The 25,923-nt window shown below is 43.8% G+C and overlaps 1 protein-coding gene across 4 annotated transcripts in view; it reads left to right on the top strand.

Moving 5' to 3' along the window:
* MDM4 (MDM4 regulator of p53) overlaps window positions 1-22,828 on the top strand; it is a 34,143-nt gene extending 11,315 nt beyond the window's left edge. The window contains exons 3-11 of one of the 4 annotated variants that reach the window (XM_073320261.1): window positions 1,406-1,480; window positions 4,669-4,802; window positions 7,214-7,263; window positions 10,718-10,785; window positions 11,565-11,664; window positions 13,108-13,268; window positions 13,913-14,050; window positions 14,623-14,703; window positions 16,576-22,828. In XM_073320261.1, the coding sequence (XP_073176362.1) occupies window positions 1,406-1,480; window positions 4,669-4,802; window positions 7,214-7,263; window positions 10,718-10,785; window positions 11,565-11,664; window positions 13,108-13,268; window positions 13,913-14,050; window positions 14,623-14,703; window positions 16,576-17,136 (1,368 nt within the window). In that variant the 3' untranslated portion in view covers window positions 17,137-22,828. Of the gene's footprint in view, window positions 1-1,405; window positions 1,481-4,668; window positions 4,803-7,213; window positions 7,264-10,717; window positions 10,786-11,564; window positions 11,665-13,107; window positions 13,269-13,912; window positions 14,051-14,622; window positions 14,704-16,575 lie in introns of those variants that run through there. The other 3 variants (XM_073320262.1, XM_073320264.1, XM_073320263.1) reach the window with 3 other exon arrangements.
* Window positions 22,829-25,923: the final 3,095 nt, after the last annotated feature.

The following is a 25,923-nucleotide window of genomic DNA, read 5'->3' as shown; positions in this document are numbered from 1 at the left end:
GTGTTTATCCAACATCAGGATTTTGTCCTAAAGTTAATCAATGTATGTTCAGAAAAATGCCACTGCTTTTGCATATATCCCTCCCAAAACACGCCATCCCCTCTGGCCTGCTGGTATTAAGTCCTGAAGGATGCAAGAGGCAAATGGGGGAAAGGTTTAATGTAGCAATATTGATTGTATTTTTAAAACACCGTAACATTCAGCTACTAATTTGAGCAATCAGGCTGGGGCACCTCGATGGTTTTGTGGAGAACGATACTGGTCTATGCCGTGGCATATCTCCCTAGGATGTTACTCTTTCAGGATTTGTGCGGATGGACTTGAGTAGGGCAGTTGGGGACTGATAACTATTTAAAACTTGCCACTGCTTTTTTCTGTAACATTCGTACTACATTAGCTGTCTCGTCTGCTATTGAGATTTGCTCAGGTGTATAGTGTGGAAGTAACCAAAGGGAAACTACCATGAAGTTGCTTCATGTTCACACTTCTTGTGTGAGTGTGTGCCCATGACCAGAGAGCCCCACTACAAGACCTATTAATACAAAATTCATAACTCTGGTGAGAGATTGGGTGGAAGTTTGGGGTCCATGGGGAGTGCAGGATCAGTCCTTTAATGCTACTTAAAATAAACTTTTATATGCTGCATCCTCTTCTTGTAATTTTTTTCTCTATTCACAAGTTTTTAATAGCCAAACATCACCTATGGGCTGTGCAGAAGGGACCTATTCTGTTCTTCCTATTCAGTGAGCCAGATTTAAACCCGGTCTAATTGAAGTTAGTGGTGTGGCCATTGCATTATCCCTCACATGTCTAGCTAGTCAGCCTCTAGGATTCCCCTCACCTATGGACTAATTATCCAGTCCTTGCTCGCATGACCAATCCCATGCAAGTTAATGGCACAGTGCAGATGACTAAGGTCTGCCGGATTGGGCCTCCTACTTTGCTGGCTGTGCTCATCTTGTATTAGGATCAATATGGTAGAGAAGTTTCACTGACTGACTTTTAATTCTGACTAGTGAAGCATACTACTATTACAGATCCTGATCCTGCAATAAGCTCTGCTTGGGTCGGCCCATATTTATTTCAGCAGGGCTCTGAACAGACACAAGGGTCCATCTGCACAAAGCTCATTGTCCCAGACAGGATTGTCTTCTCTTCAAGCATATCTCAAATGCAGGTCATGAGTCCTTGGGAGGGTACCTCAAAGACTAGCGATGTCCCCCTTGGCCAACAACTCACTCTAGAACCACTTGTCTGGACTTGCTATAATGATTGTATGACCGTCTTGCCATGAGGTGTACCCCCAGCATTTATTAGCTACATAACAGATGTCCATGGACACAGTTCTTCTCAGAAGCTCACCACATTATGTAGCCAATCCAAAACTGTGTGTTCTGTATCTTAGGTACAACCGAAACTGCCACTCCTGAAGATTCTGCAAGCAGCAGGTGCACAAGGTGAAACCTTCACATTGAAGGAGGTGAGTCCAGGACTCTACTTCGGTGGTTAAACCAAGAAAGGAGCTGTAATAATGGCCAGTTAACAGATGATTAATGTGCCACCTTGTGAATTTTATATCCAGGACCTTGAAGATGGAAAATTATTTTATTATGAATTACTTGTGTTAAGATAGTGCCTAGGGGCCCCAATCATGGACCAGGGCCCCATTGTTCTAGATACTGTATAAACACAATCTCTATTAGCAAAAAGAAAAGGAGTACTTGTGGCACCTTAGAGATTAACAAATTTATTTGAGTCACAAATACTCCTTTCCTTTTGCAAATACAGACTAAAACAGCTGCTACTCTGAAATCTCTATTAGGTTAGAGATAACCCTGAGGCTATGTATAAAATACACTAGTAGCTAAAATGCACTGGATTAGGAATTGGGAGAGCTGGGTTTTCTTAGTAGTTCTGCCACAGATTTGTGTTGTGGTCAGGATCTCCTCACTGAGTCCTCGTTCCTGCAAGCTGATTGGTGGGAGTGTAGCCTCACTGAAGTCAGTGGGGCTTCACTGGGACCCGTTCACGTAAATCATCTTGCAGGATTGGGACCATAGGGCCTGGAAATCAGTGGGCACAGAATCGGGTCCTTGAACTCCTGTGCCTTAGTGCCTCTATCTGTAAAATAGGGCTACTTTATTATATGGGGATATGGAGACTTTTGTGAGCATAATGGCTCAGATCCTCAAAAGTATTTAGGCTCCTAATTCCTATTGAAATGAATGGGAGTTAGGTGCCTTAATACCTTTGTGCTTCTGGGTCAAAGTGCTTTGAGATCCTCTAATGGAATCCCTATAAGAGTGCAAAATATGAATTTAAATTATTATATATCTTGAGAATCCAGAAACAGCATTAGGAGAGATGTAATGGATAGCTGCACTCTTGTGAGATTGTCAGAAATGCTTTGCAATTGTTTTATCATCATTCATTGCTTGAAAGTTCTTAAATTGTACTTCAGTTGATATTTTCTCTTAAGTTTCTTTTGAAAGGTCTTGTCAGCTAAACCTAAGACGCTGTGAATTCATTTAAGATTAAAATGCAAAATGTATACAAGATTTAAAAAATGACACTGTCTGTGATTTACAGGGGTATCCTGTCAGCAAAGAATTAAATGCGGCCGTTTTTCATTATGAATGTGTCACATACTCCCGCAGAGCTGTGTGACTTATTTTAAACTCTTATGCATTTAAACAACTTATTTAGAGTCTAAATTTTTTTGCAAAAACAAGTTGAATGCTTTGAATGGGGGGGGAGGGGTGTTTCAATATTAAATGCAGCCAGCTTCAGTACACAGTAGTCAGTCCTTTTGAGTGAATAGAAGTACTGTTAGCAAGTTCTTCGGTTGCATTTATCTTTGTTCAGGTGAGCCCTCTTTTGCTTCTAGTCAGGTGTCTAGTCCTGCTTGTGTTATGCATAAACAATTAGCTGTTTACCTCTTGGAGTCTGATGTGAGTTCACCTAAATATCCTCTTTGTCACCAGTTCTGTGGCCTTAGTCCTCAAGGGACATTTTCTATAGCAGAGAAATCATTTTCTCCCCACACTTCTGTGTGGTTCTAATGCAAAGCACCTTGCATCTGTGATCTTTGCTCTCTACCTGTGCCAAGCAAGTGGTCTTCTCCCACTTAACTTCAGCCTTCCTTCATGTTGTCACCATATTTTCTTGCCCTCCCACTTTGGAGAGAGGACAGTTGAAGACACACTTTGGTGGTTACAGAGAAGTACCAACTCTGTAGCATGGGTCTGCTGCATTGCCACTAGAGAACAATCTTAGGGTCCTTCTGAATAGCTGTTGTTACCGTGTAGGATGTTGGCTGAGCCTTTGACCCATCCAGCTGGGTTCCATTTGGCTGAGAAGGAGCCTTTGCATAGATTATAAATAACTTCAACCTTGTCGTGGTCCCTGCTGTAATCTGAGACTGCAAAGAGGTTTCTGTTTTGTTTGCTGACACTTTAAGTGGCTGGGATTAATGAAGGCAAGGCAGTAGGTAAAATCTTTCCATTTAATTCAATACTGAAGTTGGAGTTCTTGTAATTTGGCCAAGACTACACTTCCCTTTTTTGATGGATCACATGGGACCTAGTGCTTTGATTAAATGCCAGAGCCAAATAAACTGTACTTGAAGTTACCGGAATATTGGTTTTTATCTAGTGCAGAAAACAGCATCTCATTTTGGGAAACTCTGTGGCACCATCTCATTAGAGATTTTGATGGTGCAGAGGGAAAATGGGGAATAGAATGTGATCTTTACTTGTGTTTTATAGATTGTATTTCCTGAAACATTCAGAAGGGCCTCTCCTCAGTAGAACTTGCCAAGAGACTGTGGCCAAACTTTTTTTTAAAAAAACCTGCTTGGATCATGAACCTGGCTCAGATAATAACCAAAGTATACCCTGATACATAGAACAAGTGTAGCCTAGTGGTTTACTGGGATTTGGGAAACCTGGATTGAAGTCCTGTCTCTACCACTGACTCACTGTCTGTGTCACATTGTCGCATTGTCACATCACCTCTCTGTGCCTCGGTTTCCTCATTTGTAGAAGTGTCAGTATCTCCAGTGCTTGAGATGTATGGATGGAAAGCTCTGTAGAAGGGTGACGTCTGTCCTAGATAAAGAGGTGGTTCTTCACTGGCACCGTGTCACGTCAGCTAAAGGAAGTGTAAAGTGGGAGAAGGAAATGGAACACAAAGCCCTGGAGTCCTTGCTGGTTTAGGGAGTGAGCCGGTACGACATTGTACACCCACTGTGGAAAAGAGACTGAGAGGCTTTCCCCATCGGACCGTCTGAACTGGAACCATAAACCCACTGAACATTAAATCCCACCAAATGAGGGTAGACCCATCCCCACCATCATATCCACTCACTATACTCGGCATACAGAACATAGCTGTTGTGTGGATAACTTACCCCATATCTCAATGTCTGTACTCTGACCGGTTAAACTTTTACCCCCAGTCGGGGAGATTGCAAATTATTATGTAATCCTTGCTCCACCAGCTCCTAAATCGAATTTTACACCCCTTGATAATCTGTACCTTATCCCCTGACAACCAGAAACTTCTGTGCTTGAACTCTGTACCATTTCTTATTTCAACATTGTCTTAATAAAATTATTAAATCTGTTCAACTGCAGATGTAACTAATACTATCTTACATACCCACAGGTCATGCATTATCTGGGACAGTATATAATGGTGAGGCAGCTATATGATAAGCGGCAGCAGCACATGGTGTATTGTGGAGGGGATCAGCTGGGAGAATTGCTGGGACTGGAGAGCTTCTCTGTGAAAGATCCAAGGTAGGAAGAGATGCAGCTTTGCAATGTGCTCACTGTGGGGGATGGTTCACCGTAATTACGTATTGCTGAGGCAGGGGACCCAGCTACAACATTGTTCCTTTCTGTGATGTAGATAGGACCTCGATGGTCCACCAGCGTATTGTTAGTGCTCTTGAGTGTCATTTGGCATGCCTGAATTTGATTGTAAGGAACAATTCTGCACTGTCTGGGTGGTGGACTAGTTGGTGTAACAGGTCTTTCTGGCTCTAACTTCTGTAATTCCCAGTCCCTTGTTTCTCAGTTCAGCAGGGGCTTGGATTGCTGTGGAGGCGATATCTTCCGCTTCTCTGGATGTAGGGGAGAGGGCTCAAGTTTCATGGTCACAATCTCAGGATTTTACTGAAGGGAAACTTTACTTTGCCGTGCTTGTTCGTTTGCAGAGATATTTGTGTGTTTTGTCAAAGGCTTTGCCTGTTCTTTGCCAGCCCAGCATCTCTGACCTTTTGAAGGCCTAATGCTAAACTTGTGGCATGAATTCATTTCTGTGACGGGATCCCCGGGGTGCAACCCCACACCTAGCTAGATTGGATGAATGCTCGCAGAGCCTCTCCTGAATCAAACAGAGAAGGGCACGAGCCAAATCCCCCAGCTCCCAGCCTTGTACCTCAGGAATATACTGTCTTGCACTGCTCAAGACGAACTGTGCAAATTTAATTGGTTCACCACTTCATCCATGGAAAGTGGATATATACCAGCCTTTGTAAATCTGAGCAGATTTACCAAATACTTTAGGCAAACTTACTGGTAAAGATAAACAGTAACACAAGTTTATTTACTACAAAAGAGATACGTTATAAGTGATAGGCAAAACATCAGAGTTAGTTACCAAAATATAAGCATGCAGTCTAAACTCTCAACCCTGTTAGACTGGGCAACATCTAGATTAAGCAGTTTTTCTCACCCCACTGGATATTGCAGTTCATAGTATGCAGGTTTCACCCTTGAAACCTGGGCCAATCTCCTCTGTTAGCATCTTCAGTCTTCTCAGTGTCCTTGTTGCTAGTTGCAGCATAGGTGGGAGGGAGGAGAAAAGGTGACGCATGTGGCCACTATGTTCTGTTTTATACCTTAGGGTATGTCTACACTTACATTTTATAGCGCTCTAATGTGCTGGCTCAGGGGTGTGAAAGATCACCCCCCTGAGTGCAGCAAGTTTGAGCGCTTTAAAGTGCCAGTGTAGACAGGCTGAGAGCACTGGGAGCTAATCTCCTCGTGAAAGTGGATTACCAGGAGCACTGGGAGAGCTCTCTCCCAGCGCTTGCACGCAACCACAATCGCACTTCAAATCGCTGCCGTGGGAGCGTTCCCGCAGCAGCACTTTGAAGTTTCCAGTGTAGACATACCCTAAGTCCATGTGCTTGGAGAACACAAGTCCAGGCATGTCTGGGGGCATTGCTGAGTCACCAGGCGAGGTTGAGCAATTGGCCTGGTGTCGCCTTGTGCAAATGAGTCATTGCATTGTAGCTCCCTTGCTGGACAATGGCTGTTGATGGTTGTTCGAAACCCGCCCGGGGGTTGGTTACTTTTCCTTGCTGTTGTCTCTGGGGAGCTGCTGATTCCCCAATTTACAGCATGTTTTAGTGACACCATACAACACAATCTCATAACTTCATATGCACTAATGAAATACATATTGAGATGGGTTATGATCTGCTGAAAGTCATTGTTCTTTCTCCTGATACCTCAAATGGCATGCTTTTATATGCAGTATTACAATTTATATATCAATGAGGAATATGAGGATTACAGGGTACACCTGTGAGGTATAGAGTGTCTCAATTTCTGTGCTAGCAAAATGACTGATGTAAGACAGCAGACTACTACTGGGGTTGATAGATTACAACTGCTTAAGCGAGAACTCTTGAATTCAAAAGACCAATATCTTGATATGAAAACAAATGGCCAAGAAGAGGTTATCTTTCAGATAACTCCAACAGTCTCCTAAAGGGGAGAAGTGGCTAGGGGAGGGGAAAAGGCAGTGTGTTTTTTCACAGTGATTATATCAGATGATATATATTATATCAGATGAAGGCCTGCTGTATACCATGGGTGAATCTGGGCTCGTAATGTTTTCCCCACCTTGGGAGCTCTGCCAGAGGGGGGCACCTTTAAATTACGGTTCATAAGAGTTACCTTAGGAGAAGTTGTTTCAGTACTTCCCTTACCGTGCCTTCCCCTGGCCAGTATTGCTCATTTAGAGAGCTGCACTGGCTGCGAGCAAGGAGGTTCTTGCTGCTTTCTGCTGTTGCATAGTGGCTGGAATGGAGAGGATGTTAGGAGGCATGGGGCAACTGGGAGAACAATGTAGTGATGAGGAAAGGCTATCATATTTTTTGCTGTGGTTGCACTCACGAGTCCTCTTTTTCTTGCAGCCCAGTTTATGACATGCTGAAAAGGAACCTGACTTCTGTTACTATTACAGGTAGGTTTGTCCTAGTACAGCCAAGTGCATTCAGTACAATGTTAATGTAATTTGGGTAAGTAATGATATGTAGGAAAGAGAAATGTTCCTGGAGTGGAAAACTGCTTGTGGAGGCTTTGTGGGGACACACTCTGAGAATACATTCAAGTCACATGTGTGTCTGCAAACAGTTCACGTGGTTGAAAACCAATTAGCCCTTTGCCTGACTTGCCAGTGTATGGCTGGAGCTACACCTCAAAAAGTAGAAGACAGTTTACATCCAGAGGCACATCCTGGAAACTGACAGGGTTAAATGCTAGGTGTGAGTGAACTGGCTTGGCTAAAAATACCCCACTGAAACCTTTGCTCATCTCTCAACCTTTGCTAAGCTACAAAATGTTGAGTGATCTCCACCTGGCTCCTGACTATTGCTTGCGTCTATACATTGTGATCTTAGTTAGGACTACGCATAGAGGTGTTGGAAATCTGACATGATGACCTATTCCCTTAAATAATCCAGTCCAGTGTCAGAGGTCTGAATACCTGACTTACCCGCTCAACATCACAGTTACTCTGTCAGCTCATGGGGAAAGCTGTCAAATCCATCCACATAAAAAGAAATTCAGTCACAAGTTGAAACAAATGTTGTTGTTGTTAACCTAGTCCCTTGTGTTTGTTTTCCCGCATGTCACAATCTACCATTCAATTAGTACAGCTGTTAGCGTCTACTCAGTAGAGAATTCATACTGAAATAAAAGGAGTACTTGTGGCACCTTAGAGACTAACCAATTTATTTGAGCATAAGCTTTCGTGAGCTACAGCTCACTTCATCGGATGCATACTGTGGAAAGTGTAGAAGATCTTTTTAAATACACACAAAGCATGAAAAAATACCTCCTCCCACCCCACTCTCCTGCTGGTAATAGCTTATCTAAAGTGATCACTCTCTTATGGAGAGTGATCACTTTAGATAAGCTATTACCAGCAGGAGAGTGGGGTGGGAGGAGGTATTTTTTCATGCTTTGTGTGTATTTAAAAAGATCTTCTACACTTTCCACAGTATGCATCCGATGAAGTGAGCTGTAGCTCACGAAAGCTTATGCTCAAATAAATTGGTTAGTCTCTAAGGTGCCACAAGTACTTCTTTTCTTTTTGCGAATACAGACTAACACAGCTGTTACTCTGAAACCTGTCATACTGAAATAGCAAGCATGTGAATCGTGAGCAAGGTGCATTGTTAGAATTGTGAGGTCACATGCCATACTTCCTAAGGCTCTAAGCAGTTTAATACCCATGACACAGTTTTCAGAGGGGCCTAGTCTATTTTTTGCATTAACAAGTAGTGGTGCATGCAAATTTAGAGGCCATTTCAGAAACTGTGGCCAAATGCTGTGTAGTTTTCCGCTTTTCAGACCTGGTTAGTGTGCATCAGTGCTTCTGGAGATCACCCATTCCTGTCTGTAATGGAGAACCTGCCTGAGCACTGTCTTGTCTAACCACCTACCTGTATCTGCAGAATAACTGTGTGAGTGCTACTTTCTATGGTGGTGATTCCCTGGCTTACTCACAAGCAGCATATGTGGAAAGTAAAGAACCCTAGGGAAACATTTTCTCCTGCTAGCAACCTCCCCTCTGCTAGAGGTGTGTATGTGCGTGTTTGTGTGGGTGAGCTTGCATTTGTTCATTCCAGTCATGGTGTAACTATTTTTAAACTTGCCAAAGGAAATAATGTTCCTTAAGAGAGTAGGTCACCAAGTTATACCAGTGTGTGTGTGTGTGTGTGTGTGAGGGGGGGGAACAAAACGAAACAAGCTTGGCAGACAGATCCCTTATTTTGTACACCCAGTCGTGAATTCACAAGTGTCTAGGAAGGATGCTTGTGGATTTATTTAATTTTTTCTTAGAACAAGGCAACTGGAAATAGGATTCCATTGCCTGTCATACTTCATAGTCTCTCATACTTCATGTTCGGGGACAGCAAACAATATTCACTGGCCAGATTTCTGATTCTCAGTGCCTCACTCTGCAAATTATTGAGGCCACTTCTATAAAGTGCACTTATAGAAGGAAAAGTGACTGTGGGATAAGAACATATCTCCTTAATAACACCTAGCTGTCATGTAGTACTTTTCATCAGTAGATCTCCGTATTCAGCCTGAGTCATACAACATCTACTTTAGGCTATCTGCTTTCTTTAAATTTTACATTCAGTGTTTTTATTTATGTTGGCAGAGACATTTTCCAGTATGAAAGGTGTTTTTTCAACCATTGTAAGAATAGTGTGTTCTATATATAATATGTTCAGACAGAGTTAGACTTCATCATAAAGCCATTCTTCCTCTTCTAACACTGTGGAGCCAAAGCAAATATGGATGAGTGAGTTGAAGTCTCTTTTGCTTCAGGCAACATCAGCTAATCTCTCATTTCAGAATCTTTACTGCTGATGATGATGGAAGAGGCAGAAGAAAATGGCTGGATTTTCAGATTTGCTTTGTTGGGCATTAGAAAAATCAACCATGGGCTTGTAAATAGAGTATATTTGATAGGGACGTGAGTGGGAGAGAATATGGGATCCAGCAGTGTCGTTTTACAGTCACTTTTCTATCTGTAACTGCACTTCACTGTGTCTTCCTGTTTGTGTTGTGAAGTACAACAGGCATAGAAACCCAGTCCTGCTCTCCTAGAAGTCAGCGTTGCCATGGAATTAAAAGGGAGCGGGAGCGGTCCCTATGAGCCATTCTGCTCATTTAGTCTTTTCTAAAATACGGGTCTTCGGTTTAGTTACAATCATTTTTGTTAACCTGGTTGCTTTGGCTTTTAGCTTAGACTGTAAGGTTTTTGGGGGGCGGGGGAGTTTTGATTAACCTTTGGGGCCTGTGTATTTGTCTGCATTAAGTTGTATTGAGGACATGTACACTGACTGTGAATACCGAGGGAGGAGTCTGCCAGGATGTGGACCTTCCCCTATTTGGTCTGGTTTCTTCTTTCTTCAAAATGACATCTCCCCACAGCTAGTCTCTGTGGCCAGTGACAGAGAGTGTATCCGTCAGGCATTTCCCTCGTGGCCTTGTTTTTCAGCAGGGAGCTGCTCTAGGCTCCATGCTGGAGTCACCACCTCTGCTGCTGCATTGAGCTTCCCTGCCTACAACCTGGCAGCTTGCAGAGGGAGGGCAGGCCATGTGCGGGGTGTTAGGATTCTTACCTGCAATGAGGTGTAAGGTCTCCCAGTGGCCACAGACACTTCCTACTCCCTAGTCCAGTGCCCTCATAATAAGAACAAAGAAATAAGCAGTCCCCCTGTAATAGCCATCTGGGAATTGGCCAGCTGCCTAAGCAACTAGAATCCTTTCTTCTGTAAAGTGCTACACACCTGTCTGCCAAGCCTGGCTCGTTGGTTGCTTGCTGAGGGCCCTCTGTGTTGTGAGAATGGTTATTACCAGGGAAGGTTTTTTCTTTTGTTTTACTTGCCATATAGATGCTGCACAGACTCTTGCTCTCGCAAAGGATCAGAGCGTCGATAATCCAAGCCAAGACCAGCTGAAGGTAAACCCACTGCCTGGTGGTTTCTTTTGTTGTACAGAGCGGCCCCTTCTCTGTACCTGTGCATGGTGGACTGCCAGAACTTTTTACTGCTTGACTGGTAGGTCTTCGCCTTCCTTAAAAGTTCTTGGGAGTCCACAGACCAGGGACAGAGTGACCCTTCTCTGTTCTCTTCATAACAGAGTTCCATTCTCTGGGCGCGTTTCTCTGGGATGTAACACTTCCTGTCCTCAGTCCCTCCGGCTTGCACTGTGTTTGGATTTTTTTTGTGAGTGTGTGTGTGTTGTTTTGTTTCTCCCATTCTTCAAACAACAGATTGAACTTCCTAAAAGCGTAAACTGGTTTTGCTCAGTGGGATCATTTTCGAAAGCTTCCAGGCAGAATCTGAAAACCTGGGAAAAATCTTTGTCTAGTCCTAACTTGTTTTGGGCATATACATGGGGAATAATACAGTTTGGTATGGGAAGTGCCTATGCAGTCTGGAGTGTGGGGGTGGTGGGGGATGAATATCACAATATTACTGCATTAAAGATGGCAACTTTTGGTTTCTTGCCAATCTTGAGATTTTTCCTGGGTTGAAAGTACTCCTCGTGTGCTGATAATAAATCCATAGCAGCCTTCTGGAAAGGTTAATACTGTGTGTTGTGCTCAAAAAACTTTTATTCTTCTATGGAACTCCTTGGTGTTGCACTGCAGCTGGTGACTCAGAGTGGAAGTGCTACATCCCCTTGTCCCTATAAGCTCTGATGGATTAATGGCTGTCTTTTCTGCCTTCCTTCAAGCAGACTAGCACAGGGAGAAGCTCTGACACTGAGGGAATAGAGGACAAAAGTGGTGCTCCTGCTTTGTCTACCTCACAGCTCAACTATGGAAACTACGAAGGTGAGTGCAGGTTGTTTCCACATTGAGGGGCAAGCACAAGCCCACCTACACATTTGTGAATACTGCACATGGTGCTCTGGATGGGAGAAGCCGATCAGAGTAGGATGCTGGGAGAGTAATAAAAATCCTATTGTGGAAAGTAATCTTCCAAAGTCATGATTTTATGTGCAAAGATTTAGAGAACCATAAATATCTGCCGTAGGTATTGCATAATGTACACGCTTTTTAGCCCGGATACTTGGCCTCATAAATAAACAAACACTTGGAGGAAATGGCAGGTTAACACCAAACAGGACATCTATCACTAAGCAACGCCACCAAAAATCTTAGAGGGGTATTTTAAATGCTGAAATTATATTTGTATCAATTTATCTTCCATGGGGACTTTGTCTTCTAATTAATTGGAATACAGACCGAGCTGTCTGCAGTCAGTACCCGCAACCCTATCAGAGAACTGAATAACAATAGTGTTAAGTTTTGCTGTATTTTTCATCCATCCTCATAACTAGAAAATTCCTCTCTTGAAATTTGTTTTAATGTCTCTTGGGGCTTTCTTGCTAGTTCAGTGGCATGCGTATTATGGGATATGGAGGGTTTGTTTCCTTTTTGCTCATTACTCCCAACTCCACCCTGATATCAAAGGGTCTGATGTTCAAAAACTGGCTCCTCTGTTCGCAGGCTCGATTATTAGTTAGTCCAAATGAGGATGGGTAGATATTTACCTGATTGCACGTAGAGGTGGTCCTTGTCTGTGCCTTCAAAACGGCAGGCCTGAATAAAGAGCTGGAGTGAAAGTTCTTTGGAAATGAGGCCCCCATGTGTTTGGGAACAAAGGTTGAATTCTGTGGGCTAAAGTGAGACAAGGAGTGAGAAGACTGACAGATTGCCTTCATTTTGAAGAGTTTCTGGCTGGGAGCCTTCTCATGGAATCAAGGAGCACTCATTGCTGGAAACTGGGGCCAAATCCAAACCTGGTGTGACCAGATCTAACTCATCAGTTTAAGTGTCAGTGTGCCCAGTTTATCGAAAGCTGAATTTGTCCCCAGTGTATTGTATGAGTTTTATTTGTGCACCAGGTTTCACAAGCATGTCCCTGTAGGGAGTGTCACTTCGAATCTGCAGTGTAGTGGTGGTGTTCAAGGGGATGGTCAAGGGAATCAACAGGGCTGTACTCCGTGTCCGTGTGCACATATGCGCAACCTGTAAATAATGCACATGACTGCTCTGCTAAGCAACGTGAGCATCCAAAAGTACAGGAGGTGCAACATGCCAGTGTGATGCTGTAATAAATACAGCCAAGGGCTTGTTAACCTAGCTCAGGCAGAAAGGTATGGAATTAAAGATTCTGTAATACACAATGTATTAGACTTGGATGGTTCTGCTTTGCTGGTGCCACAAGCTGCATATGCCTGTCATGACCTAGATTCTACTTGGCTTTTGCAGACAAAGACTTAATAGAAAACCTCTCAAAAAGCAAGAAGCCCAAACTGGATCTGGTATTTGAGGAGTGGGATGTAGCTGGCCTTCCATGGTGGTTTTTAGGAAATCTGAGAAACAACTACAAGTCCAGAAGTAACGGGTCAACAGACATACAAACCAACCAGGTAAATGGATACTTTAAACAGCTAAAAATGCAGTGTATTCTCTTCCTATCCACTCTTGTGTGGGTCAAGTAAATATTCCTGTAGTCATTTTTTTCCCCACAGTTCAGAGTCTGTCCAAGACCTGCAACTTCTCCCTTCTATCTACCCAGTTAAAAGTCTTTTCATGAATGCAAGGTTTGCTTTGGTATGTCTGGACAAAATGTCCCCGCTCCCCAATGTTTTCTTCTCCATGCCAAAGTGTTGACTGTATTTCAGTGGTGCCGTGTGCATATATTCTGTGAAGGTCATTGGGATCCTTTGGGATAAAAGTCACTAATATATAATGAAGATATATGTAGCATGCTGGCTAGCCTGTGTCAACTGTTAACAAGGGGACTGAATTGTAGAGCTGGTCAGAAAATGGACACTTCTGAAAATGTGTCTCCATTTTTCAGCGTGTTCTACTGCATTGCTTGTCACCCCAAGAGTCACTGAGAGAGTTTGAGTGGGGAGAAGTCTGGTATAAAAGAAGAGGAGAGCATGCATTAGGGCTGCAGTTATGCCCCCTCTCTCCTGTTGAGAGCACTGGAGTTCCGTATACCCACACCTGTTGAATCACTAATATCCCAATACATGCATATTTTTCCCCATCTCCTTTCTACTAGGACATAGACACTGCCATTGTTTCAGATACTACTGATGACTTGTGGTTCCTCAATGAATCTGCGTCTGATCAATTCAATGTTGCTGTCAAAGTGGAGACGGTGGACTGTGAAGAAGTGGGGAAAGAGAGTGAGAAAAAGGTATCTCCTAGTGATACACAGTACGGCTGTGTTAGCTGATCTAATTTATGTTGCAAACCTTTGCCATTCATTTCTCTTCTCCTGCTCTGCTTCTGTATTGGGAACAGTCAGTCCAATGACCAGCCAACTTTGTAAGCCTTCCTTAGTAAAGGAACCCCCCTCAATAGTCTCTTGATGGGATGTCCATTAGAACCATTTTTCTCAGAAGCTATCAGCTGTTGGGAGTCCTACATCTCTGCTCGTTTTGACCCATTGAAGTCATTTTTGAAGGCACACAATCAGCTGAAAATCACACTTCTGAATTTTTTCTCTACCATTACTAGAGCCATTACTTTAAGATTCAGCACTGAAAAATATTTTTCTTGTGCTTTTTTGCGAAAACTTTGTGCACAGTCAGTTTAATGGTTTAGGCCTGATCCTGCAAACTTTGTCGATGATCAGCAGGACCGGTCACATGAGTAAAGTTACCCACATGCATGTTTGAAGGATGAAGAAAAATCCACAAATACATTTTTAGAAAAGTCATTAGTGAGTTTTGCATACAATTCTAATAACTTATTTACTCTTCCTAGTTGATTGAGGTTACGTGTACTGATGACCTCGAGGATTCTCAGTGCCTAAGTGACGACACAGATGTAGAAGCTGCCTCTGAGGTATTCATCTTTAGCTCAGCATCCCATGCTCTGAGTGTGCTGTGCCAGCTTGTCTGACTAAAATGTACACTATTTGTTGTGCTAGGAGAATGTTTACTATATCCCTTTCAAAAGCCATGATAAGTGCTCTGTAGCAAAAAAGTACATTCCCTTTGCTTGGTCACCTGTATGAAGTTTAGGGGTGTCTCTCAGTCCAGTTTGCTTTGAAAAGGTGTCGGTTTAAATACTGACACCAGGATTGGCACAAAATGGTCCCCTTGTTGGCAGCCTGAAGAGTAGTCAAGCATTGAATGGGCCATGGAGACGGAACACACCACTCACAACAGAACAGTCCCTTCGCATGCAGGTTTAGGCAGTGTTGCTGGGCAGTGTGGAAGAGTTTGCACCTGCCTGTGCTGTAGCTGTTCCCTGGCTAGATGATTCAGGGCTTTCTTCTGTGTTATGCTACGGCCTCTTTACGCAGCCAGAATTGTGTAAATGGGAATCGGGCCCTCAGTGTCTGGCGCTGTCAAGCCAGCACTAAATTAATTAGAATGAAAAAAAAAAAACCTGGTTTTGTTATGAGAGATGAAAAATGTAAATATGGATGTGTTTGCACACTGTTCTAGGGCCAAGTCTGTATTGCAGTCTGAAAGGAAATCTGGGATATTATCCTTGATGAAAATTCAGAAGTATAAACTAAGCCCCCGGTAGCCAGGGAAATAGCCAGATCAGAGTTAGTCATATCAGAAAACATGCTGCTGAAATATTCTGTATTCCAATCAGAGTTCCAGTGTATCCTGAGAGCTCCAAACCAGCTACTAAACTGCTGGTTGCTTCAAGGTGGTCCCCAGGATGGAGAGAGAATCCAATTGTCACTCTAATCTGTTTTAGTTACACACATGGCTCCTGTCACAGTAGCATCTGGGTGCCTCACCATCTTTAGTGTATTTATCCTCTACATCCCATGAAGGTAGGGCAATGCTGTTATCACCATGTTACAGATGGGGACCTGAGGCAGAGAGGGATGAAGTGACTTGTGCAGGGTGACAAAAGGTGTTTGTGGTGGAGCAGTAATTGAACCTGGGTCACCCACAGCCTACTTAGCACTTGAACTACAGATCCAGCCTTCTTCCGCATTTCGCCCTTCGGTTTCTGAACAATGTGGAAAAGAATTGTACCTTTTGACTCTTCTCCAAGAGGCATCCTTCCTAGTGTATCTTAACTGACACCAGATCTATGTTCTATCATCTGTGCTCTTTTTTCCCCAGTCCTTGCAGGCTCTCTTTTGAGGGTTTTGCTGTATGTCAAAAAAAAATATGTCACACTGTTCCTTGCAGCTGGCAGAGCCAAAAAAATTTTGAGCACACTTTTCTAGAGTGTGCTGGCTTGACAAATCTGATTGTCCCTGGCATAGGACAGCAGAATTATAGCTCTAAACTTGAGTAGCCATTGCCCTTGGAATATAGGGTAATCAAGTAAGCCACTATCAATTGTGTAGATCCAGTAGATGCTAAATAATTAATGATTCTGAGAAATACACTTCTAACCAATTCAAGGAGCTATTTACCCTTGAATTTAGAGTGGGGCACTTAAATTTCAATAAACTGCACAGAATGAGAACTTTACTTTCCTCCAAAGACATGAAAGTTGAGAGGTGGGAAAAGACAAAGTAAACTCTTAAGCAGAGGGCGTGAGTCTGTAGGTGTTATGAGCACGGTGAAATGTTTCTTAGGCTCTCTAAGTTGCCACTGTGTATCATGCATCCGGGAGCCTTGACACACTGCCATTTTTGATGACTCTTCTTTGCTGCTTCCCGCACATAAAGGAAAGCAGTCTTAGCAAGAATGCACTGACTTGCTCTTGTTTTTGTCTACTCCGTTCATTCTTCAGGACTGCTGGCAATGCACCAAATGCAAGAAGTTTAACTCTCCAGTCAAACGGTACTGTTACCGCTGTTGGGCCTTACGGAAGGACTGGTACTCTGATTGCCCCAAACTAGCTCATTCTCTCTCTCTGTCCACCATTGATACTATTCAAGGCAAAAAGGATGATGAGGGAATCGATGTCCCAGACTGCAGAAGGACCGTGTCTGCTCCAGTTTGCCGACCCAAAGATCTGTACACAGAGGAATGCGAGTCACATGTAGACCCTGGCAGCTCCATGGAGTCCCTGGGTTTGGCAGAAGAATGCAAGGGCAAGGACCAGGAGCCACAGATGCATTTTGGTGAACACAAAAAGGAGGAAAAAGTAGAATGCCAAGAGAATATAAAAAATTTGTTGAATCCCTGCCTTCTATGCCAGAAGAGGCCGCGGGATGGGAATATTGTCCATGGAAGGTCTGCTCACCTAGTGGCTTGCTTCAAATGTGCAAAAATGTTGAAGAAAGGGAGATTGCCATGTCCAGTGTGCAAGAAACAGATCCAGATGGTGATCAGAATCTTCATGGGATAGCATGCTGCTGCAAGGTGCTTCAGGGATTTAAATGGTCGCTTGTCAGGGGACAGCTGCCACAAGGTTTACGTTGGTGTCTATGGTGCTGCAAGGGAGGCTAACCACGTAACTCAGCTAAAGAACAGGGGTCCCAAACTGACAAAGGAAGTTGCGGAATCCCAGTAATGAAATTAAACAATGTTCAGTTTTTAGTGTCAGTTTACGTTGCTGGGGCCTGACTGATCTGCCCTGGATTTTAGAATTTCTAAATCCTTTTCTTTCCAAGGTCTAGAGATGATGATTTCACCCGGATGGTCTTGTTTTCATAACTGATCCTTACAGAAGCCAGATGGTTAATGAATAAGTATGTAACTCTGGTTGGTTGTATGCTCTGCAGTAAGCTAAACTCTGTGCAGTGCCTCAAAATAGAAAACACAGGGCGGGAAGAGCGTGTGTCTGTGTGTACATGTATGTAGGCTGAATTCTCCAAGGATTAGTTCTCAGAAGAGTAATGGTAAACGGGGGTTACAAGACTTCTGACTCTCTGCAGTATTTTGTAAGATCAGGATGAGAGACTCTCCAAAATCCTTAATGAAAAACAAACCTCCCCAGCGTTTAATCAATATGTAAACCACCCTGTATGATTTAGCAATCATGCAACAGCAAGGTGTCATGTCTTGCTTTCTTACTGGATCCCTTTTAATTAAGATATAGAGTTGGGGGGCCAGTTCCTTGGCTGCTGTCAATCGGCATAGCTCAGTCAACTCCATGCTAATTGACACCAGCTGAGGATTTGGGCCTTAGGTGAGGTGTGCGCTTGCAACAGTTGTGCGTGTACATGTGAGCATTCTAATGCTCATAATTAGCTCCTCACACCAACAGCTGTTTTAACTGCATACCTGCCTTTTTTAAGCTGGCTGATCATTTGAGAAATGTCTCTATTTAAAGTGCTGGAGAGATTTACTAATGTGCAATTTTGAAAAATAAGGTCGTCTTAGTATGCCACCTTAGTATCTGTTGTGTGGTGTTGGTCACATTTGGACCCTCTTAAATTTGATGTAGTTTCTTACAGGTTTTAACGCTTCTCAGAATCCTTCTGCGGTATTCTTATCTGCACAGTGCAATAGAGGGTCCATCGGCCGTTAGAACTCAGCTAGAATTTGTAGTTTTAAACTGTTGTTAAATTCTTTCTTAAAGAGCACATCCTAGTATCTGCCCAGATCTTTCTCAACCCCCATCTGCAGGAAGGAGCTCCAGGGGTTGGAAATCTGTGAAGACTGCCTCATGGAGAGCATCCTCTATTGTCCCTTGTGGAGGTTGGTCAGGGTTTGCCCACATGGAGATGGCTGTGGGGTGCCTGTCCTCAAGCCTGGGGGATCTGTAGGGGAACAGGGTCATTCACATTCCACTGGACCCAAACTACCGGAGACTCCCGCCTGCAGCCACAGCTACCCTGGGGACCCCTTAGGGTTTGAGTAACTTCCACTGGGCAGGTAGAGAATCACTGTGCAGCACAGACCTCGGACCATGTGCAGAGGCATCTGCAGGATGCAAAGGGAAGAGACTGTGCTATGGAAGCACACGATCTTACCAAGTGCAGGGTCTCCTTCAGGTTAGATCATTCCCCAATAGATCTATGCATATCAGTTGGCTGTAAAGCAGGTATATAGCCCTTCTCCTGCTGCACTTTCCCTTCTCTCCTGCAGAGCCAGAGCCACAAATACAGCTCACTATGTGGAGTGAATTTACTTACCCCCATCCCTCCTCAAAACACACACTCCTTTTGGCACCTTTGTTTTATTTCCTACTTATTTTAAATAAATAAAAATCTAGAAAAATAAAGATGGCCAACACCTCTTAGGTCCCATTTAGCCCAGCACTCCTTGGCCATCACAGGTTTGCTCTCAACAATCTGTTATCCAAGGCTTTGTCCAGGCCTGTTTAAAATAACTCTAGGGTGGACTCTGTCACTTCTCTGTTTTAAATACCAAGAAATGTGCATTTGGTGTAGCGTCTCAATACACTGGGAAGCCATAGTTCTGTGTCCATAGAATACACATTGAAGGGCTGCGTCTTCTGCTGTGAAGACTATGCTCTCCTCCAAAGAGGTGGATTATTTGATCTAGCAGGTGTTTACCCTCTAACTGTTAAGATCCACATACCTGCCTTCTGCTGTAAAGTGTCTATCCAGTGCAAGTTGGGTGGGGATTCCTATTACTTGGGTCACCTAGACTGCCCTGTCTCTAGCATGTGGTTTGGGGAAGATTTTGCCTCCCCCTTCTGAACCATCACTGCCAGTCATTGCAGCTTGTGCTGTACATCATAGCCTTATTGCCCAGAGTTCCTGAGGGTGTACAGTTCAGCTGGGCCTGAAGAGCTGCGGGAGGCTTTACATATTCACAAAGAACTGTAGTTTCCTCTCTAGCGACATTCCTTTTTGATATAGTATTTTTATTGTAGTCTCTCTAACTCCCTTCATCTCCCTGGTAGAGAGACAAAGCAGGTACAGGCCCCCCACAAGGTTCCTTAGAGCAGCGCTTAGCACACTGCTGCTGAAGCAGCTCTATCTCCAAAGTTTCAAATGGGAAGGGAAGAGAGAATATATAGCATTGATTGATCAGTACCCTCTTAGCTATGTTGTATGCAGAGAGGGCAGTGGCTCTCCTCTGGTTTAATCTTGACCTTGGGAGGAGGAGAGGGGAACGGATCTCTTTTCCATGGTTATAATCCAGGCTTTTCCTCTCTCGCTGTTGATTTGTGGCTTTTAGTTAGAAAGTGCTTCTACTTGGCATAGACTGACCAGCACAGCGCCAGTCCTGGATGTACTAGCTGACTAGCAGTGCATTGGGAGCTATGAGTGAGCAAGTCTAAGCAGAAATGGGAACCATTCCAGGCCACTAAATACTTGATACTCTTTCAGGTGGTTCGCAAAGCAACTTTTTCCTTCCTTTTTTCACTCCCTCTCAAGTCAAAAACCCAGTCTTTACCATGTGTTCAACCCATTCGTAACAAGCCAGCCGTGCGTCTGCATCTGCCAGGGAAGGTCACAAAACCCAGCAGCACCAAAACCACGTTGAGCTTATTCTTCTTCTGTAGGGACATCGGAGGAGATGGGATGTGTGGGATCAGAGCTATCACTGCCAAAAGCACACCAAACCTGTTGGTGATTCTGCCGCTGTATTGACTTGATGTTGTTTTACTGTGTGATGATTACTGCGTCTGTTTTTGTTTGCTGTACATGTATAAATGGAATGAGTTTTGTTTTTAAATCACAAGTTAAGCTGCAGTGCACCAAATTGCAGTTTCACAATATTGTTTTGCAAACAGGCCAGATCACCGACTGGTGTAAATCAGCATAGCTCTAGTGAAGTCAGTGGCGTTATGCTGACTTACACCGTTGGGGGTTCTGGCCCCATATCTGAAGCACACTTGTTACTGTCTTGCTGAAGGGTCACTAAAATGAAGCTGACGCACCTTTGCCTTCCTTTGGGCCGTTGAAGATTCAGCAGGGTTTCCTTACAATCGTATAGAAGTGGGAACTGTTGGTTACCAGCTAGCTGCCTTCCTTTCTTTCGATGTTTGTGCGCTCGGCAAGGTGGATGCTTGGACGTAAACTTGAAAGCACATCTTCTGGACACTGTGAATTTTGTTTGCCCGGGTGCCTTGAAAAAAGTGCATTTTGTTAAGAGTTCTGTTTGAATAGTTTTCAGACCCAACATGTTGTGAAGTGTGTAGTCCATGTTGATCAAAAAAGCCTGAAAGTACAATGTATTGGGTCAGGTGGGGATATAATATCCTTACTGAAACCCTATGAAGATGTGTAATATATACAAAGCTTGAGATACTTGCCTCTACTCAGTGGCTAAGAGTTATAAGGAGTCTAAGCGGAAATCCCCTTGTGTCAAAGGAAAGCCACAATGAACATTAGACAGCTTGGAGATTTATTTTTATTATGTAGCAGATATAAAAGTGGTATTTCAGAAGCATCAGCTTCTTTTTCTTACCAGTATAACTATCTTGCTTAAGGATATGATTTTTTCCCCCCTGAAATAGTTATACTGGTGTAATGCCTCGTGTCGATGCAGGTATACCGGTATAAAGGTACCGTAGTCCGATGTAGCTTATTCCCCTTCCCATAGATGCTTACACCAGTGTAACGGTGTCCACACTAGGGGTACATCTTCACTACCAACGTCAAAGTGCTGCCGCAGCACCAGCGCTGGGAGAGAGAAGAAACCACCCCCACGAGGGGAGTAGCTACCACGGCTCCCAGCGCTGGGGCACTGTCTACACTGCCACGTTACAGCGCTGAAACTTGCAGCGCTCAGGGAGGTGTCTTTTCACACCCCTGAGCGAGAAAGTTTCAGCGCTGTAAAGTGGCCATGTAGACAAGGCCTAAGAGGGTTGTACAGCTATATGTCTTAATAGTTAGAGTGGTACAACCTTTCTGTATAGACAAGCCCTAATTCAATCAGAGCTGCCGTTTTACTGACATTTCCCAACAGGAAGTATGTTCTCATGCCTTAGTTGCAGAGACAGGACCCAAAGTATTTCAATAAAATACCTAGCTCTTGTATAGCTCTTTTGATCTGTAGATCTCAATGCGCGTTACAAATGAAGTCAGCATTTTACAGATGGGAAGCTAATACAGGCACCAGAAAGTTAACCACCTAAATCCAGAATTAGGCACCTTAATTCAGTGCCCTGATTTTTCGGAGCGGCTGAACACCTGGATCTCTTGTTCACTTGAGCGTCAGTTGTGAGCTACTCCACATCTCTGAAATTCTGACTGTTTATAGCGGTGCCCCCTTTTGGAGCCCAGGTTGGAAAGGGTCGGCCAGGGAGGACAGCTGAACGTATGAGAAGCAGTACAGTTGCCTGAGGTCCTGTTACTAAAAGATAATTGGTGAATGTTACGCATGTTAAACGACTGTTAATACATTTTAAAATAACACAGCTGCTTTGAAAATGACTCCTGCTTCCATACATCCCCTGTGTCCCAAATGGTCATTCAGCTTTCAAGGTGGCAGCTTCCTCGTTCATTCTTAACTCTTTGTATTCAGACAGTTTACAAATTATTTGTGATGACCTTTCTCTCTAATAATATAGGGTGACCAGAAGTCCTGATTTTACAGGGTCAGTCCTGATATTTCGGGCTTTTTCTTATGTAGGCATCTATTACCCTCCACCCGCTGTCCTGATTTTTCACATTTGCTGTCTGATCACCCTGTAATAATACTTAATAAAGTGCTATAAGAGCTAAGGTGCTGTGCAAGCAGGAATCCTTCCAACACCCCTGTGTACCTATCTGAGAAAGCGCTTGAAGATGTCTGAAATATTGTGTAGGTAGCAGAAATGTTTTATGCTCTTGAATAACAATAGAAAGACCAATTCCCTTCCACAAAAGGTAATTTCTTACTAAATCCCCTAAGCACCCTTCCCCTGTTTTGCACCTAAATATATTTTCATCCAGGAAAAGTGAAATATCTATGGAATACATGCTCCCTACTTGTATCATAAAGCTCACCAAAATACTTCTATTTATATTTGCACTATTTTACAATGCTTTGATTGGAGTAAATTCATGACTTGTTTGTTTCCCATGCAAAATATAATTGACATTTGAAATCTTGTGATAGGGTAACTTAGAAGGTTTAGTTTTTAATTTGTACTGTGTTTCGGCAAAGCTTAAATAAAACCTTTGTTACCAGTATAGCAACCTTATTTATTTCACTTTGTGTGTGTACATGTGCAGCTTAACAGATCAATAGGAAATCCTCTGCAGCTCAAGACCCTCTTTCATATGAGTAACTTATTTGCTTGTGACTGTAGGAGACTGAATGAGAAGATCTTGGAAACAATTGGACTGGACTAGAGCAAAGTATAGAAAAAGTACCCTGAGACTTTCTATTGCCTTGTATGGTACAGAGTACCATTTTGGTAACTGAGGTGATTATGGCTGGTTAGGGCAGGAGGTATGGGCCAGATTCACATCTCAAATTGGTGATTTCGTTGAATACTGTGGGGTTAGACCAGATTTATAGCAGTGTAACTCAGATCAGAGTCTGGTCCCGAACCGTCTGTGACAGAATGGAATGGGGAGAGAGTTTTGCCTAACCTGAGATGTTAGGAGTGCTGTCCCTTTGTAAATGGGTGGGCATGGAGGAAGCTTAGGTATCTGAAAAGAAACATACTCCTCTATAGAACATGGCAATGTAAATTTCACCTAACTAGGTATCGGGAGCTGCTTGCTAGAGCTGCTCAGTCAGTGTTAGGAAATCTCAGCTGCCAACTGTGCAGCAAAGCTGGCGTCACTGAGGTACGTGGGTATGTACCTGTGGAGTGTTTACATTGGCATGAGTAAAATTTAACTGTTTGTGGGACATGCAGTCCACTTGATTAGGGTTATCTCCTATTCCTGTGAGTGTCACTCGGTAAAATGATAAAGACACTGGTAGCTGTAATGTGGGTTTAGTAGAGAGACAAGGGAGGGGTGAGGTAACATTTTATTGGACCACCTTCTGTTGGGGAGAGAGACAAGCTTTCAAAAAGAGCTTGTGTAGCTCGAAAGCTTCTCTCTCAACAACAGAAGTTGGTCCAATAAAAGATGTTAACCCCCCCCCCCCCGTCTTTCTAATAACCTGGGATGGACACGGCTATAACAGCACCACTGTGCTTTTATTGTGACATGATTATGATTTGTGGTAGCATCCCTGCTGTACTTTTCCAGACATTGAGGAAAAGACAGTCGCTGTTGGAGGAGCACAGTCTAAGTACAGGCAAACAGGTGTCAAGGAAGGGGAAAAGCAAGAGGGACTCTACACAAATTAACCAGATGCATTAGATAGATATAAAATATTCTCAACTACATGTGTTATATGTGTCAGAAACTCATGGGGGTGATTTATCACTAGTCACTGGCCCAGAAGGAGATGCAGCTTCATAATAAACAGCAGATGGAATGCTCCCTAAGAAAAATAAATAAATAAATGCAACCGGTGTTGGTGAAAGGTGGCGGAATAAAAGAACTGGAGACTGAGTTCTTTAGCCATAGCACAAGGATGGGGCAGTGGAAGCTTGCCCACATCATACCGTGCTCTGTCCTCTCTTAAAAGGACCACTTCCTGGGGGTAAAATTATTGTTCAGATGCCACGCTGCCATTTAGTCATTGACCGTTGCCAGGAAGGGAGCTCTGCAGTGATGCTTCGCTAGCGAATACTTGTTGGTTAACACCTGGGCTATGACCACCAACCATTTCAGATGCCAAACAGCTGTCGGAGAGCAGTAATTGTGCTCACAAACTAGCGATTTACATGGGAGAGCCTCCGGATCTCCATACTCAGTCTACTTGCACGGTCTTCTACCTAAGGCAGCTTTTTCTGCACTCTGCCAAGAATTTCATAAGCCTAGGCTTGCAGCGTAAAGCAGGACCTTCAGTGGGAAGATAAAAACCCAAGCTCTGCAGGGGGCCTTCCTGCCTATCTCCGGAAGACTCCTCACAGCCCCATGTGCATGTCTGGTCAAGAGAAATTGTCATTTTACAGGCTGGCAGAAACTTCTCAGATCTTTCTTACATGCCCCCCGCGCACACACTCCCCCCGCAGCATTGCTGGCACCTGTACACAGAGGGTGGGACGCTGCTCTTACCCTGTATGCAGAGCTGCCGTTGACATTTCTGCATGCGGGTTCCGGTCGGGGTGTGATAAAAGAGAATGGACCCATCCTTAAGTAGAATTGCCCTTCCAATCTGCTATTGCTTCTGCACCTCTCTTCACCAGGCGAATCACATTGGACAACTAACCACTTCTCCTGGGTGCCTGCGTTGTGTTCTCTTGCCCGTTCACTCTGCCATTGCTGTGGACCCTACACACCTGCCACCAGTGGCCTCTGTCACTTGTAAACAATACCCTGAATAGTTCTTAGCATACCTGGTTCCCCTAGCTCCATCAGCTTTCCCTGACGAGGAGCTGTGCAGCAGCACGCTCACCTCGTGTCTACAGCTGTCCAGATGTTTAGAGCAGCCTGGCCAGAGGCAGGTAGAATCGATTTCAGAGAACTTGCGTCAATTCTGTTCCCCATAAGCTATGTTCTGCTGGTGAGATTTCCCTTCCCCTTCTCTACCTGCCCCTGGTTGAATAGCAGCTGTCTGTCACCAGAGAGCCCCGCAGGCAAAACAAATCTTCTGTTTAAAATGAAGCTAGAAAATGTATTGGAGCGAAATGGAATTGTTCACCCTTCCATCTGACTTCTGGAGAGGAGGACTTGTCAAGTAGATGCATCCAGTTCCTGTCAATGTGCTCACATCCTGTTAAGAGCAGCCGAACAACTGGCATCTGATCCTCTTTACAGACAGGGCCATGATACTTTCCTTTTGGGAGAGGTTGCTATTTGGCATTTTAGCAAACGAGAAGGGGAGCTTTTCTTGCATAGTGTGGTGTAGCACGTCAAGGACTGGGACTCGGGAGACCTCAGTCCAATTCCTGCATCTGCTTCTGCTCTGTGCCTCTTGCTTACCCTCCCATCCTTTGTTGATCTTGTCTGTTTACATTGCAAGCTCTTTGGGGAAAGAAACTGTGTTGTACTATACATGTGTACAGTACCTGGCACAAAGTGTCCCTGATCAGTTTTGGACCCTCTAATTTAATACAAATAACGATTCACAGCAACGGCGTCATGCAGGAAAGCTCACTTAAAACTGGTGGAAACCTGCTTTTAGATACATTGGTGAAAAGCCAGTCGCTCCATTGCAGTCAGTGGATTTGCTCCTGATCACCCCTGGCACTGTCTGTGCCAGAATATTGTTGAAA

Source organism: Lepidochelys kempii, chromosome 21, assembly GCF_965140265.1.
Source record: "Lepidochelys kempii isolate rLepKem1 chromosome 21, rLepKem1.hap2, whole genome shotgun sequence".
Taxonomy (NCBI): Eukaryota; Metazoa; Chordata; order Testudines; family Cheloniidae; genus Lepidochelys; species Lepidochelys kempii.
This window is presented reverse-complemented; position numbering and strand designations above follow the sequence as displayed.